This window comes from Gracilinanus agilis, chromosome 3, assembly GCF_016433145.1.
Source record: "Gracilinanus agilis isolate LMUSP501 chromosome 3, AgileGrace, whole genome shotgun sequence".
NCBI lineage: Eukaryota > Metazoa > Chordata > Mammalia > Didelphimorphia > Didelphidae > Gracilinanus > Gracilinanus agilis.
Window position 1 is genome coordinate 242,050,558 of NC_058132.1, and position 16,866 is coordinate 242,067,423.

General features: G+C 36.4%; 1 protein-coding gene across 1 annotated transcript in view; it reads left to right on the top strand.

Annotated features, from left to right (window-relative positions):
- Positions 1 to 16,866, top strand: part of TTN (titin) — a 328,387-nt gene that overhangs the window by 237,847 nt on the left and 73,674 nt on the right. The window contains exons 217-243 of the mRNA XM_044669742.1: positions 135 to 434; positions 578 to 683; positions 786 to 982; positions 1,076 to 1,381; positions 1,479 to 1,757; positions 2,143 to 2,442; positions 2,554 to 2,856; positions 2,957 to 3,319; positions 3,680 to 3,982; positions 4,119 to 4,418; positions 4,646 to 4,942; positions 5,032 to 5,316; positions 5,409 to 5,702; positions 7,452 to 7,751; positions 7,869 to 8,177; positions 8,920 to 9,110; positions 10,302 to 10,731; positions 11,818 to 12,126; positions 12,248 to 12,396; positions 12,488 to 12,520; positions 12,613 to 12,742; positions 12,841 to 13,140; positions 13,238 to 13,555; positions 14,740 to 15,036; positions 15,924 to 16,223; positions 16,310 to 16,624; positions 16,705 to 16,853. Coding sequence (XP_044525677.1) covers positions 135 to 434; positions 578 to 683; positions 786 to 982; positions 1,076 to 1,381; positions 1,479 to 1,757; positions 2,143 to 2,442; positions 2,554 to 2,856; positions 2,957 to 3,319; positions 3,680 to 3,982; positions 4,119 to 4,418; positions 4,646 to 4,942; positions 5,032 to 5,316; positions 5,409 to 5,702; positions 7,452 to 7,751; positions 7,869 to 8,177; positions 8,920 to 9,110; positions 10,302 to 10,731; positions 11,818 to 12,126; positions 12,248 to 12,396; positions 12,488 to 12,520; positions 12,613 to 12,742; positions 12,841 to 13,140; positions 13,238 to 13,555; positions 14,740 to 15,036; positions 15,924 to 16,223; positions 16,310 to 16,624; positions 16,705 to 16,853 — 7,163 coding nt within the window. The remainder of the gene's footprint in view (positions 1 to 134; positions 435 to 577; positions 684 to 785; positions 983 to 1,075; positions 1,382 to 1,478; positions 1,758 to 2,142; positions 2,443 to 2,553; positions 2,857 to 2,956; positions 3,320 to 3,679; positions 3,983 to 4,118; positions 4,419 to 4,645; positions 4,943 to 5,031; positions 5,317 to 5,408; positions 5,703 to 7,451; positions 7,752 to 7,868; positions 8,178 to 8,919; positions 9,111 to 10,301; positions 10,732 to 11,817; positions 12,127 to 12,247; positions 12,397 to 12,487; positions 12,521 to 12,612; positions 12,743 to 12,840; positions 13,141 to 13,237; positions 13,556 to 14,739; positions 15,037 to 15,923; positions 16,224 to 16,309; positions 16,625 to 16,704; positions 16,854 to 16,866) is intronic.

The window sequence follows — 16,866 nt, forward strand, 5'->3', positions numbered from 1 at the left end:
CAAAGAGACTAAAACTCTAAATTCTGAATTCTAAACTATAAATTATTTTATAACTTCCTAGTTCTTTGGCAGAATCTGATTATCTGACAAGCAAGTGAAGTTAAATCTGAGTTTCTGTATTTTTCTTCCTATAGATCCCCCATCACCACCTCGTTGGCTTGAAGTTATTAACATCACTAAAAATACAGCAGACCTAAAATGGACAGTTCCTGAGAAAGATGGAGGCTCCCCTATCACCAACTACATTGTGGAAAAGAGAGATGTGAGGCGCAAAGGCTGGCAAACAGTGGATACAACAGTAAAGGATACTAAATGTACAGTCACACCACTGACAGAGGGCTCTTTATATGTGTTTCGAGTTGCTGCAGAAAATGCCATAGGGCAGAGTGATTATTGTGAAATTGAAGACTCTGTCCTAGCCAAAGACACCTTTAGTAAGTTTTCTAAATTAATGTTATGATAAAGTAATTATTAATAGTATTATATAAATTGATTAATATTATTAAGAAAAACTTGAGGTACATTATTGCCTTTTCAATGATTGTTTTTCTTATCATTTGTCCTTTTCTCTCCTTAGCCACTCCTGGACCACCCTATGCCCTGGCAGTGGTCGATGTGACCAAAAGACATGTCGACCTTAAGTGGGAGCCACCGAAAAATGATGGTGGAAGACCAATTCAGAGGCAAGAATTAGACCAATGTTTGAAGTCAAATTTCTAATGAATTTTAAAAGTTAAACATAATCAGTTTCCCTTTGATTAATTAATGTTTCATTAATCAAACAGATATATTATTGAGAAGAAAGAAAAATTAGGTACTCGTTGGGTCAAAGCTGGAAAGACATCAGGACCTGACTGTAATTTCAGAGTAACCGATGTTATAGAAGGAACAGAAGTTCAATTCCAAGTTCGTGCAGAAAATGAAGCTGGAGTTGGTCATCCAAGTGAACCCACTGAAATTATTGCTATTGAAGATCCAAGAAGTGAGTAATCATTCATGATTATTTGCATAGCTTAGAGTTTTTAAAATGATATTGTAGAAAGTAAATGTCAATGTTTACTTTTCTTTCTCTTAGGTCCTCCTTCACCTCCCCTTGACTTGCATGTAACTGATGCTGGCAGAAAGCACATTGCCATTGCTTGGAAACCACCAGAGAAAAATGGAGGAAGTCCTATTATAGGATACCATATTGAAATGTGCCCAGTAGGCACTGAAAAATGGATGAGAGTCAATTCTCGTCCAGTGAAAGATCTGAAGTTCAAAGTAGAAGAAGGTGTTGTTCCTGACAAGGAGTATGTTCTGCGAGTGAGAGCTGTCAATGCTGTTGGAGTCAGTGAGCCATCTGAAATCTCTGAGAATGTTGTTGCCAAAGACCCAGATTGTAATTATGATGTTTTTTTAATCATTGACATTTTTATTATAGACAATTTTGGAACCTTTTAACATCCTCTCTCCTTCATTTTCCTTATATTTTACAGGCAAGCCAACCATTGATCTAGAGACTCATGACATTGTTGTAATTGAAGGTGAAAAGCTAAATATTCCTGTTCCCTTCAGAGCTGTGCCAACCCCAACTATTACATGGCATAAAGATGGCAAAGAACTCAAAGCAAATGACAGACTAACAATGAAGAGTGATCACATCTCAGCACACATAGAGGTGCCCAAAAGTGTCCATGCGGATGCTGGTGTTTACACCATTACACTAGAAAATAAACTGGGCTCAACAACTGGCTCTATCAATGTCAAAGTCATAGGTAATAATCATTCATTGAAATAACTTCATATATTCTAAATATCTATGTAGACATACAAAAGCAAGTGTGAAGTATATCTGTGAATGACCTCCCTTTCTGATACTGATCAGGCCCTTCTTGTCCTTTCTATATAATAACCAAGTTACTCTGCAGGCTGTTTCCCCCAAAAAAGGTTCTCGGACTCTAACAAGGGAATGTAACAATTAAACCATCTTGGAGAAACATAATTTAATTAATCAATGATTGATAATTACTATAATAAAATTCAATATAATGATATGGTATTTTTCTAGATTATAATAATTCACATTTATTCATGTAGAAAATAATTCTAATCTTTAATGTATTGATTACAATAATAATTATTAATATTATTTTAAAATAGGCCTTCCTGGACCATGCAAAGATATCAAAGCAAGTGATATAACCAAAAGTTCATGCAAGTTAACATGGGAGCCTCCAGAATATGATGGCGGCAGTCCAATTCTTCACTATGTCTTGGAACGTAGAGAAGCTGGTAGAAGAACATATATACCTGTGATGTCTGGTGAAAACAAACTTTCTTGGACTGTAAAGGATCTTATACCAAATGGTGAATACTTCTTCCGAGTGAAGGCTGTGAACAAAATTGGTGGAGGCGAATATATTGAACTGAAAAATCCAGTCATTGCTCAAGATCCAAAGCGTAAGTTTTGTCAGGGACAGATGCCAAAAAGGCTTAAATATAGGTTTGTTTACTTTTTTTTAACAAAGTTGTATATTTTCCTTATACTTACATAATCTTCTTGTTCTACAGAGCCCCCAGATCCACCTATTGATGTTGAGGTTCATAACCCCTCGGCAAAGTCAATGACTCTTACATGGAAACCACCTTTGTATGATGGAGGAAGCAAGATAATGGGTTATATTATAGAGAAAATAGCTAAGGGTGAAGACAAATGGAAGAGATGCAATGACTTTTTGGTTCCTGTTTTAACATATACAGTGAAAGGACTTGAGGAAGGAAAGGAATATCAATTCCGCGTACGGGCAGAAAATGCTGCTGGCATCAGTGAGCCTTCTCGAGCCACTCCTCCAGTCAAAGCTGTGGATCCCATAGGTAAATTTTATTTGTTGGGTTTATCTAAGTAGAAATAATATTTTTATAATCACATTGTTAAAACTAAAGGTAAAAATAATTTTTTAAAAAAATATTATAGATGCTCCAAAAGTCATCCTGAGGACAACCCTGGAAGTCAAACGAGGTGAAGAAATCTCACTTGATGCAACTGTTTCTGGGTCACCTTATCCAACTATTACATGGTTAAAGGATGAAGAGGTTATCAGGCCAGAGGAAATTAAAAAGCGCCCCACAACAGTGGTTAGGAGGAAGAAAGGTGAAGTTCAAGAAGAAGAACCATTTGTCCTGCCTCTGACAGAAAGGCTGAGCATTGACAATAGCAAACAAGGAGAATCTCAGCTACGTGTCCGAGATTCTCTTCGACCTGATCATGGCATGTATATGATCAAAGTGGAAAATGACCATGGCACCGCCAAAGCTCCCTGTGTTGTCAGTGTGCTAGGTAAGCATTTCAAGGTACAATCATTCTAACTAGATATCTCTACTAAAAATGTACTGAGAACTAAGACAACTGAGAGAGAAATAATCTCAGGATCATGAAGTAGATAATTAAAATGTGGTTATAAGAAAGGAAAAATAAATAATTGGAGACATTTTCACAGTCTCATTTCTCTACTAAAATAATTGCAGAAATCAAAATTCACTCTTCTCAAGCCTTCTCTACCATTTCTTCATTATTCTCTGAAAAAAAGACATTGGGAATAGAGGATCTATTCCCCAAAGGGCAGTCTAACAATTATCATTGCAATGACAGTTATTTATACAAAGTATCTGAAATCATTGTTTTCATCTTGACTATTAGACACACCTGGACCTCCAATCAACTTTGTATTTGAAGATGTTAGAAAGAATTCAGTCATCTGCAAATGGGAACCTCCACTTGATGATGGTGGCAGTGAAATCATAAACTACACTTTGGAAAAGAAAGAAAAAACAAAATCTGATGCAGACTGGATTGTAGTTACTTCAACACTCAGGCACTGCAAATATACTGTACCAAAACTGATTGAAGGAAAGGAATATGTCTTCCGTGTGAGAGCTGAAAATAGATTTGGACCTGGACCACCATGTGTTTCAAAACCACTTTTAGCTAAAGATCCATTTGGTAATATTTTATTGATATTTTTCTAGTGTTCTTTCCTTGTGTTTGGTATTAACATTAATTGATTCAGGTGATAAATTGACTCTTTGTGACCTATCAGTGATATTACAAGTAGTTTTTGTTTTGTTTGGTTATTCAGAACCACCTGATGCACCTGATAAACCCCTTGTTGAAGATGTTACCAGCAATAGCATGCTAGTAAAATGGAACGAACCTAAAGATAATGGAAGCCCCATTTTGGGCTACTGGCTTGAAAAACGTGAAGTCAATAGTACTCACTGGTCTCGTGTCAATAGAAACCTTCTAAGTTCTTTGAAAACAAAAGTGGATGGCCTTTTGGAAGGACTAACCTATGTCTTCAGAGTGTGTGCTGAAAATGCAGCTGGTCCTGGAAAGTTTAGTCCACCCTCTGATCCCCAAACAGCACGGGATCCAATCTGTGAGTGACTTCTTATATGGCTGGGGAAGAAGGCAAGGGCTTAGAGTAAGGACAGAGGAGAGGGAAATATATATATACAGTGCACACTCACATACACAATGTACTATGTAGTATTATGATGTGTGGATATATACATATATAAAAGCTTTGTGTGTGTTTGTAGAGATATAGATATTAATAAAAACTTTAGAACATTTAGTGAGTTTTGATATCTATGTTTTTTCTAGCACCACCTGGACCACCTGTGCCAAGAGTAACTGACACAAGTACCACCACTATTGAATTAGAATGGGAACCGCCAGCTTACAATGGTGGTGGGGAAATCATTGGCTATTTCGTTGATAAACAGTTGGTTGGCACAAATGAATGGTCACGTTGTACAGAGAAAATGATCAAAGTCCGCCAGTATACAGTTAAAGAAATCCGAGAAGGTGCTGACTATAAACTTCGTGTTAGTGCGGTCAATATTGCTGGTGAAGGACCACCTGGGGAAACCGAACCTGTCACAGTAGCTGAACCTCAAGGTAATAATGCTTCTTGAGAACTTTTTTCCCTAAGAGGGAGTAAAATTTCTGCCTTTTCACTTAGCTTTATGTGCTATGTTTTCCAACAGAACCTCCAACAGTGGAACTGGATCTTTCTGTCAAGGCTGGAATCCAGATAATGGCTGGGCAAACTCTGAAAATCCCAGCAATTGTTACTGGTCGCCCTGTTCCTACCAAAGTATGGACCAAAGAAGAAGGAGAACTAGATAAAGATCGTGTTGTCATAGATAATGTGGGAACCAAATCTGATCTAATTATTAAGAATGCATTGAGAAAAGATCATGGCAGATATGTGATCACTGCTACCAACAGCTGTGGTTCCAAATTTGCAGCTGCTAGGGTTGAAGTTTTTGGTAAGAAATATTTCATGGATTGTTCCAGGTAGTTTTCTTACATGATAAATCTTCCCTAATTTTTGTCTTATGTAACATATTTCCTTTTTCAGATGTTCCTGGTCCAGTTCTTGACCTTAAACCTGTTGTAACAAACAGAAAGATGTGTCTACTCAACTGGTCTGATCCAGAAGATGATGGAGGAAGTGAAATCACAGGCTTCATTATAGAAAGAAAAGAAGCCAAAATGCACACTTGGAGACAACCAATAGAGACTGATAGATCTAAATGTGACATTACAGGTCTAATTGAAGGGCAAGAATATAAGTTCCGTGTTATAGCTAAAAACAAGTTTGGTTGTGGCCCACCTGTTGAGATAGGACCAATCCTTGCAGTTGATCCATTAGGTAAATGAATCTTTTCTTTATTAATAGAAATCAAGCTTCAATGCATACTAGTGAGCTTTATACTTTCTAAACTTGTATCAGTTAAAATTTCTATAGGTGCAGAATGCTGAAAAAGGTTTCCAAATAGTTGTTAACTTATGTTTGCCATAATTACTTTAACTTTGTCTTAAAGTAAACAACATGCACAGTCTTGTAATATAGCAAAATGTATTCTTCCAGTGCCTACCAGTTCCCTGGAAGTAAGTCGAGTACTTTTGGAAACTGTATTAACTCTCTGAGCCATTAGGATACACTAGAGAGGCAATTAACCATGTTTTTTCTAGTAACCTAAAAGGGTTAACATAATTTTCAAAAATAATCAGTGTATTCATGGGAAATTAGGATCTTATCATGTAACAGTGATATTCTTTCTCAGGTTCAGTTTTTTGGCATTATGAATTTTTTTCAGTCCCATTTTCCATCCACTAAACTTCTCACTGTAAGAATGGGCTTTGCCTCAGATATTTGGGGAGATGGATGACAAAAGTAGAGAAAAGAACCCAAGAATAGAAATTAAGTGTGAAGCAAAACTTTATGAGGGCTGTTCGTTAACAATATGAAATTCAGAAATGAATGTGTTCCTGACATGCGATGGTCATTAATGCTAAGGTCATGTTCTAAGCCAAAGACCCTGAAGAAAATCCCTTCCCCAAAGGAACAGCAAGAGCTCCTCTTAGAAGATAAAAAGGAAAAAAAAACTAAATTTGAGATTGGATTACTGTGAAGAAAGAACTTCACAGAGCTTAAATAAAGATATGATCAAACACTTTATCTGAAGAAGTAGTAGCCTTGCAATTTGTACCAGTGAAGGGAGTCCCTACACCAAAGAGAACACAGATTCATCCACTTATATCTTTGTTGCACCCCATCCCAGATTCTCCACTATCTACTAGATGCACGAGAGAATAGACAGTCAGCTAGCTTTAGTTAGACACAACTTAACCATACATACCCTTTCTTCTTCTCTATCAGGGTCTGGGTCTGAGAATCAGAAAGTCCTGGGTTCAAATACTGCCATAGATACTTTCTATCTGTGTGACCCTGGACAAGTTACTTTATCTTAGTTTCCAACACCCCTGTAAAATTAGGAAATTGTATTCAATGGCCTCTAAGATCCTGTCTAGCACCAAATTTATATCTTTACAATACTAAAACTACAGATGATGTTACGCACTTTCTGAGTCTACTTCAAAACCATGGGAAGTAGAGTAGCTATTTGCATAGATACTTGTCTTTCTCCAGTAAAGTGTAATCTCCTTCAGGTCAGGGACATAAGTATTTATTGAATATTTACTATGTGTCAGGCACTTGTACTAAGCACAGGAAATACAAAGAGACATAAAAAACATAGTAGGAATTCAAAATATGTTTATTGAATTATTCAAAAGGGATACTAGCTATTCAAAGCTGTATAGATGTGTTACCCTGAATTTTATGAAGATCGAAAGCTTTCCAGGAAAAGTTAAAATCCAGATTATCAAACAACATAAAATGCCAATAATAATGCCAGCTACTTTTGGTCATTGTATCATGAATCTAGTCTATTAATTTTGGAAAAATTCAGGAATAAGTGTGATACTGAAGAAATCACATATTTTAATATACCAAATGAAAGTGAAGTAAAATGTTATTTGATGTGTGTATATATATATATATATATATGTGGGTAAATATCTTGTGCTTGTCATTTTAACCTATTTGTGGTTCTAGGTCCTCCAACAGCACCTGAGAGACTTACATACACAGAAAGGACTAAGTCTACTATCACCCTTGACTGGAAGCCTCCTCGAACTGATAATGGCAGTCCTATTCAAGGATACATTATTGAAAAGAGACGGCATGATAAACCTGATTTTGAAAGAGTTAACAAACGACTTTGCCCAACTACATCATTCCTGGTTGAAGATCTGGATGAACACCAAATGTATGAATTCCGTGTCAAAGCAGTCAATGGTGTTGGTGAAAGTGAACCATCTCTGCCCCTAAATGTAGTCATACAAGATGATGAAGGTATGGTTGCTTAATATAGTAACATAATAATTTGGTTAATGGGCCTGCTCTTATATGGTTATTCTCCAAGGTAAGCAAAATTCCTTACTACATTGCTGTTTGTGTTTGCTTTCTCAGTTCCTCCAACTATTAAATTGCGTCTCAAGGTTAGAGGAGATACTATCAAAGTGAAAGCAGGAGAGCCTGTTAATATTCCTGCTGATGTAACAGGCCTTCCAATGCCCAAGATTGAATGGTCCAAGAATGAGAAAGTCATTGAAAAGCCAACAGATGCACTTCAGATTACCAAGGAAGAAGTATCTAGAAGTGAGGCTAAGACAGAGCTCATTATTCCCAAGGCTGTCCGGGAAGACAAAGGCACTTACACTGTTACTGCCTCTAATCGTCTTGGCACAGTGTTCCGCAATGTTCACGTTGAAGTATACGGTAAGTGCTTAATCTATGTGGTATCAGGGGGTAATTTGATGACCATTTATGTGCTGTATTCTGTCTCATTTAACCTGCTATCTCCCATATCTGTGCCTTTGCACAAAGAAGCCCCAGTGTCTACATAGTACTCCCTCTCACTTTTACCTTGGGGAAGTCTTAGTTTCCTTCCAAGAACAATTCAGTCACCATCTCTTACAAGAGCTCTTTCCTATTTCCCTTCTCCATCCCCCACCAGAGCTTGGAATTAAAATAATTGTGTGCCCCTTTAGATGTCAGCCATATTGAAGGTACAAAATGGGCAAAAACATAAACATTAAAGTGTCAGTGGAAAACCCTTTCAGCTATAATGAAAGCATTACACACCTTGCAGTGGAATCTAAGGCTTGAATAGCTCAATGCCTATGGAAATGCCAGGAATGATAATGTCTCACCATAAAGAATGCCTCCATACCTTTGTCCTCAGCCACTCATCTGTATAAACTCTAGCAGGAATCAGGGAAGCATAATTCCCTGGTTACCACAAATAAAAGTGGAATTTTTCCCCAAAGGAACCCTCTCTGAAGGAGGAAGAATTATCAGGGCAATCTTTTGCATGTATATGTTAAAGCCCTTCATTAGAATACGAGTTCCCAGAGTTCATTTTATCACAAGTTCAGGTTTCATTTTATCACCAGTACCTAGCACTGCACCTTGCATATAACAAGTATTTAATAACTGATTTGAAATGTGTTTCTTTCAGATCGTCCATCTCCACCAAGAAACCTTCAGGTGGTTGATATTAAAGCTGAATCTTGCCACTTGACATGGGATGCCCCTCTAGATAATGGTGGCAGTGAAATCACCCATTATGTCATTGACAAGCGTGATGCAAGTAGGAAGAAAACTGAATGGGAGGAGGTCACCAATACTGCTGTGGAAAGAAGATATGGGGTAACATTTCCTAGCCACCATTTTATATACATTTAAATGACAAGTGACTAAGCAAGTGGCATTCTGATGTCCTTCAGAATGTAATGACTAATTCTCTAAAATTAAAAAAGAATTAATTTTGTCATTGAGGTACATGATACCATATATATGGTCATTTAAATTTTGTATTTCATCTTTGATGAACGAATTGATGCAAGAGCTCTGAAATCACTCCTTTTATTAGATGAACCAGAAAGCATAGAAAATATAAATATTTCTTATTAAAGTATGGTTTTCTCTTTTCTCCTTTTGCTACCTATAATTATTTTTGTGGTGAATAGTTTGCGGCCTATCTGAAGATTGTCAAACTTCTCACCCAAGATACCAAAGCTGTCTGCACTTAACACCTGACATTGGTTACAGAGTGATGATCCCTTCTGGGTTCACCTTTTCATTCCTAAAGGCCAGAGATCAGCAAATCTTTGCCCTAGGGCCAGATTAGGTCATGTACTGGCCTTGGAGCTAAAAATGATTTAACATTTTAAAACAAAATGTTAATGTATTTAAAAATGTAAAAACTTTTCCTAACTCCTAGACTTAGAAAAGCAGTCTAATGGGGCTGGTATGTTGACCCCCACACAAACAGTCATCCCTTGCTATATCACGCGTTCACTTATCACAGCTCCATTGTATCGCAGGTTTTTAAAAAAAAAATATATATATATATATATCTAATTTTGTATCAGGTATTTTCACTAGATGGTGAGTTTTTGAAGATGAATACCATACTGTACACAAAGAAAGCAGTACACCACTACCCACTACTGCTTGCACAAGTTTGCCAACTTGAGATTGCACATGGCACACTATTGGCTGATGGAATGAAAGGCAGCCAACCACAGTGCTGTGTTCTCTATCCTGAGTGTTGATTGGCTCAGTGACTAACTATAGGTTAATAAGAACATGGAAAAGGTTTATAGGAGAGTGGGAAGAGTTTATAAAGCCTTAAAATATGCATAAATAATAAAATAAATATAATGCCACTACTTCTCGGGTTTTCAATTATCACAGGGGTCTCTGGAACATAACTCCCAGGATAGGTGAGGGATCATTGTATAATCATCTGTCATTTCACTGCTAAGTCATAAAAATAAAATATAAAAGTGAGCAAATTCAACACAATGCTTAAATGTTTATTTTTCTGTCTTCTAGGTCTGGAAGCTTATTCCAAATGGTCAATATGAGTTCAGAGTAAGAGCAGTGAATAAATATGGAACTAGCGATGAATGTAAATCTGATAAAGTGGTCATTCAGGATCCCTTCCGCACTCCTGGACCTCCAGGAAAACCAAAAGTTTTAGAGCGTACCAAAGGATCAATGCTAGTGAGCTGGACACCTCCTTTGGACAATGGTGGGTCTCCAATCACTGGCTATTGGCTGGAGAAGAGAGAAGAGGGAGGTTCCTATTGGTCACGTGTTAGCAGAGCACCAATAACAAAAACAGGATTGAAAGGCCTGGAATTTAATGTTCCACGTTTGATTGAAGGAGTTAAATATCAATTCAGAGCACTGGCAATAAATGCAGCTGGAGTTGGCCCTCCCAGTGAACCATCAGACCCTGCCCTGGCAGGAGATCCTATATGTAAGTATGCCAGGATATGTCTATAAAGAACATAATTACTTAGTGAGTAATCATGGTATTATTTTTCTGAAGTATTTACGAAGGTACAATAATTCATACTTAAAAGAAATAACTAAACAATATTTTCATTTACATACATAGCAAAAAAAACAAAACACGAACAGATTTAGAACTTTTAAAAATATGAGAAAAGGGCAGCTACATGGCTCAATGAATAGAAAGCCAGGCCTGGAGATGAGAGGTTCAAATCTAGTCTCAGACACTACCTAGCTGTGTGATCCTGGGCAAGTCACTTAACCCCACTTGCCTAGCCCTTACTTTTCTTATGCCTTAGAACAATTCTAAGATTGAAGGTAAGAGTTTCAAATAAACAAACAAAAAAGATAAAGAAGTAAAAGCAAAATAGGTAACCAAGTTAGATCTAAATTATTACAAATATGAAGTAATCAAAGAATATAAAGGTTAAATACATCCTTTTGTCATATGATAAATCAGTATGAGAGAACCTAGTCCATTTTTTGTTCTAGAAAAAGAAAAGGAGATTTTTCAATTGAATAACATTAAATAAAAAACGCATTTTTAAATTTCTAAAAAAAAGCATTTTAAGGCTTTACAAAATGCCATACATTCATCATTCCATTTGACTTTCACTAAATCCATATGAGATAGAGATTGTTAAGCCAATTTTTAGGGAAAGAAACTAAGGCTTTAAAGTGATAAGTGACTAACCCATGATCACATGGCTATGAAGTATCAAAAGCAGATTCAAACCTTGGTATCACCTGACTATATCTAACACTCTTTCCAATATACTGTACTGGTTCTTTGAATATTATACTATCTAGAATCAAAGAGTTAAAATATATCAAGGCATTTCGAATATTTTCTTTTGTTTTTAAACTGTTGTGGAAAATAGGTTATTGCTTTTATGTTTTCTCTAAAAGGTAATTTCTTCTTTTTTTATTATTCTTTCCTTTCTTCAGAATATAAAAATGATGTATGAGCATTTATAGGAAAGATCTCATCTTATGTATACAACTAGTCCATACTCACTATTGGTTTTGTTTTTTTTGTCATTGTTTTTAGTTCCACCTAGTCCGCCTTCATGCCCAGAAGTCAAAGACAGAACCAAGTCAAGCATAACCCTAGGATGGAAACCTCCAGCCAAAGATGGTGGTAGTCCAGTCAAAGGATATATTGTGGAAATGCAAGAGGAAGGCACTACTGACTGGAAAAAAGTAAATGAACCAGACAAACTTATCACTACCTGTGAATGTGTTGTACCCAATTTGAAAGAACTCAGAAAATATAGATTCCGGGTGAAAGCTGTAAATGATGCAGGGGAATCTGAACCCAGTGGGACAACTGGAGAGATACCTGCCACTGATATTCAAGGTACTGGTACTAAATTAACAAAAGTAGTTCATGTGATATTTTGAGATAGATAGCTTTGTTAATAATAGATAAAAGTTCTCAAAATGGACTAAGTTCCTTTGTATTATTTATGATATTGCAGAGCCTCCAGAGGTTTTCATTGACATTGGAGCCCAGGATTGTTTGATTTGCCGTGCTGGATCACAGATCAAGATTCCAGCTATCATCAAGGGACGCCCAACTCCAAAATCATCTTGGGAGTTTGAGGGGAAAGCAAAGAAGACAGTAAAGGTAAAAATAAAAGTTTAATAGTCAAAAATTCCTCATCAAATTAGTTTAAGAAGCATATATGCTAAAATTAATTATTCATCCTTTCTAACAGGAAAGCATTCATAATATACCTGAAGATGCACAGGTAAGATAAATAATTTGAAAATTCTGTAATACTAATTGACAAATTTGCCAGTATACTAAAATGCCTAAATGTATATTATTTTCTTTATAAAGGTTGAAACTGCCGAAAACTCTTCAGTGATTATTATTAATGATTGTAAACGAGAACATTCAGGCAAATATAGCATTACTGCCAAGAACAAAGCAGGACAAAAAACTGCAAATTGCAGAGTTAAAGTTATGGGTAAGACTTTAAAAGTCTAACACACCTAATTAAAATTGGTTGGCTGTTCTCTAGGTATTTCAGGGAAGTCACTTACTTTATCATTTGCAAATTAACAGATGTACCAGGGCCACCCAAAGACCTGAAAGTTAGTGACATTACAAGAAGCAGCTGCAAACTTTCATGGAAGATGCCAGATGATGATGGTGGAGATAGAATCAAAGGCTATGTTATAGAGAAAAGGACTGTTGATGGGAAAGCCTGGACAAAAGTCAATCCAAACTGTGGCAGCACCTCATTTGTAGTACCTGACCTCATTTCTGAACAACAGTATTTCTTCCGAGTGCGTGCTGAAAACCGCTTTGGTATTGGTGCACCTGTAGAGACTATCCAAAGGACCACTGCTAGAGATCCAATATGTAAGTTTTCCTCTAAATCAAATCTTTTAAAATCTAAATTGAAGATATCTTGTCACAAGTAAAATGTATTATTATATTCCTTGTCTCATTTTTAAAGATCCTCCTGATCCCCCCATTAAGCTCAAGATTGGGCTTGTTACTAAGGATACAGTGAGTCTGACATGGAAGCCTCCAAAAAATGATGGCGGTGCCCCTGTCACACACTATATTGTTGAATGCCTTGCCTGGGATCCTACTGGGAAAAAGAAAGAAGCATGGAAACAATGTAATAGAAGAGATGTAGAAGAAACTAAATTCACTGTTGAGGATCTCATAGAAGGTGGAGAATATGAATTCCGAGTCAAAGCTGTCAATGAAGCAGGAGTCAGCAAACCTTCAGCTACAGTTGGTCCCATCATTGTAAAAGACCAAACATGTAAGTATGAAGAAAGCTATTGGCAGATACCTCCTCATTTAATATCCTTCTAGCTTTTAGCAACTGTCCAATAAGTGACTTCACTGGAAAGAATATATTTAGAGTAGAAGCCAGGGAATGACCATTGACTTTCATGAGAATTTGAACAAGTCACTTAACTTTATTTTCCCCAACTGTTAAATGATATCATCACATTTGTTTGTATAGTCTCTCTTCTTCCATCCAAAGGAAGTTATTCTCATTTTTATTTTAATATCATTTCTTTCTTAGCAGACTTTGATGGATGTGAGGGCTCACAAGAACATTACCAAAGTCTTTCTAAAAACAGATTGCAAATATTCAGAATTGCAGAAAGCAAAGAGAAGAGTGCTTAATTACTACTCACCTGGACAGCAGGAAGATGTTTTGAACAATATATAAATAAAATCTCTTTCCCCTCCTCCAACTCCATCTTCCTACTTTTATTGCTAAAAACTGCTAAAAAAGTGGTGAAATTATAGAAACAGAGTAATAATACAGAGATTATTATGGAAAGATTATTTTAATCCATTTAGAAAAGCTTTAAAAGAAATATAAACTAGCATCTATAATTTTTTAGAGGAAAATATCAAGTCATTCTGTATTCTAACTACTAATATTACCACAACTCTCATATTTTAATGCACTAAGTACTTTCCTAACAACAACCCTATGAAGTAGGTGATGGTAATATTTATTATCCCCACTTTATGGTGGAAGAAGGTGGTCTCTCAGAGATTAAGCAATTTACCTAGGGCAATCAGTAAACATTTAAAGTGAGATTTAAAATTATGTCTCCAAGTCAAGCATTCCATACCTTATGCCCTGCTGCCTTTCATAATTTATTACTATAACTAAAAGCTATCTTCAATTTCATTCTCCTCTTTCAGCCCCATTAGGATCCTCGTGTCTATTCACACTGCCTCTCCCTTTCCACATTCTCTACTTTACCTATAAAATTTCTTCAGAGAAGATATAACCAGTTAAAAATGAGCATAGTAGTTTCTTTTATAAAGTTGCATCCATGTTACAGATTATCAAACAGAATTGGAATAGCAGTTGCTAAAATATTGTTTCTTCTAGCTCTGTTTGGAGATGAGACCAAATGTGAATTGAGGCCAAATGTCTTCATTTCTAATAACAACATGTCTTCTTTTCTGACCTAGGCCCACCATCAATTGATCTAAAAGAATTTATGGAAGTTGAAGAAGGAACAGATGTCAGCATTGTGGCTAAAGTTAAAGGCGTGCCCTTCCCTACATTAACATGGTTTAAAGCTCCTCCAAAGAAACCTGATGACAAAGCTCCTGTTCTATATGACCATCATATCAACAAGCTTGTGGTTGATGATACTTGCACCTTAGTGATTCCACAATCTCGTAGGAGTGATACTGCCCTGTACACACTCAAAGCTGAAAATAATCTGGGAACAGCATCAAAGGAGATGAGACTGAATGTTCTTGGTAAATATAAAATAGTTTCTATTAAATTAAATTAAAATAAATAAATTCTATAAAAATAAATTTCCTATATGATCTTTAATTTTAAATACATTTAGATAATTAATTGTTTCTTTTCTTTCTTTTTTTTGTTTTATTTTTACTGTCATGCAAAACACACTATCATATTGGTCATTGTTGTAAGAGCACACTCATACATAACCAAAACCCCAAAATAAAGCTATAAATACACTGATGTGAAAGATGACTCTAACAGTTCTTTCTCTAGAGGAGTATAGCATTCCCCATCATAAGTCTTTCAATATTGTCCCAGATCACTGCATTGCTGAAAGTAGCTAAGTTTTCACAGATAATCCTTGTACAATATTGCTGTTACTGTGTACAATGTTCTTGTTCATCCATTCCCCAATTGATGGGCATCCCCTCAATTTCCAATTCTTTGCCACGACAAAAAGAGCTGCTATGAAAAATTTTATACAAGTAGGTCCTTTCCCCTTTTTTATTATCTTTTTTTGGATACAGACCTAGTAGTGGTATCACCAGACCAAATATGCACAGTTTTATAGCCCTTTGGGGATAGTTCCAAATTGCCCAAATTGTGAATGGTTGGATCAGTTCACATTTCCACTAGGGATGCATTAGTGTCCCAATTTTGCCACATCCCCTTCAGCATTGACCACTTGCCTTTACTGCCATATTGGCTAATCTGATAGGTATGACGTGGTACCTCAGCATTGTTATAATTTACATTTCTCTAATGAGGACTGATTTAGAACATTTTTTAAATAATTCTTGATGGCTTTTATTTCTTCATCTGAAAATTGTTTGTTCATATCTTTTGACCATTTGTCAACTGGGCAATAACTGTTCCTTTTCAAACTCTGTTTTAGGTCGTCCTGGACCTCCAGTTGGACCCATAAAATTTGAATCCATTTCAGCTGATCAAATGACTTTATCTTGGCTTCCACCTCTAGATGATGGTGGGTCCAAGATTACAAATTATGTTGTTGAGAAAAGAGAAGCTAATAGGAAAACATGGGTACGTGTTTCCAGTGAACCTAAGGAATGTACATACACAATTCCCAAATTACTGGAGGGCCATGAATATGTATTCCGAATCATGGCACAAAATAAATATGGTATTGGGGAGCCTCTTGATAGTGAACCAGAAACAGCAAGAAATCTTTTCTGTAAGTATAACACCATTTTCAAATATAAATCACTTTTTGTGTATTTTAACATTATTTCTTACAAACTGATGTTAATTCTTTCACAGCTGTCCCTGGAGCCCCTGACAAACCAACTGTGAGCAGTGTAAAGCGTGACTCCATGACTGTCAACTGGGAGGAACCAGAATATGATGGAGGTTCTCCTGTGACAGGGTACTGGCTAGAAATGAAGGACACCACATCAAAGAGATGGAAGAGAGTCAACCGGGATCCTATCAAAGCTATGACATTAGGAGTATCTTATAAAGTGACAGGCCTCATAGAAGGTTCAGACTATCAATTCCGAGTATATGCTATTAATGCTGCTGGAGTTGGTCCAGCAAGCATGCCATCTGACCCAGTAACAGCTAGAGATCCAATTGGTAAGTCTTTGAACATTTAATTTAAATTTTATCAGATGTTCATGAAAAAATAAGCTAACTGGTTTAATGGTTCTTTCTAGCCCCACCAGGTCCTCCATTCCCCAAAGTGACTGACTGGACCAAATCATCTGTGGATTTGGAATGGACTCCCCCATTAAAGGATGGAGGGTCTAAAATTACTGGATATATAGTTGAATACAAAGAAGAAGGAAAGGAAGAATGGGAACGGGTAAGCAGAATTT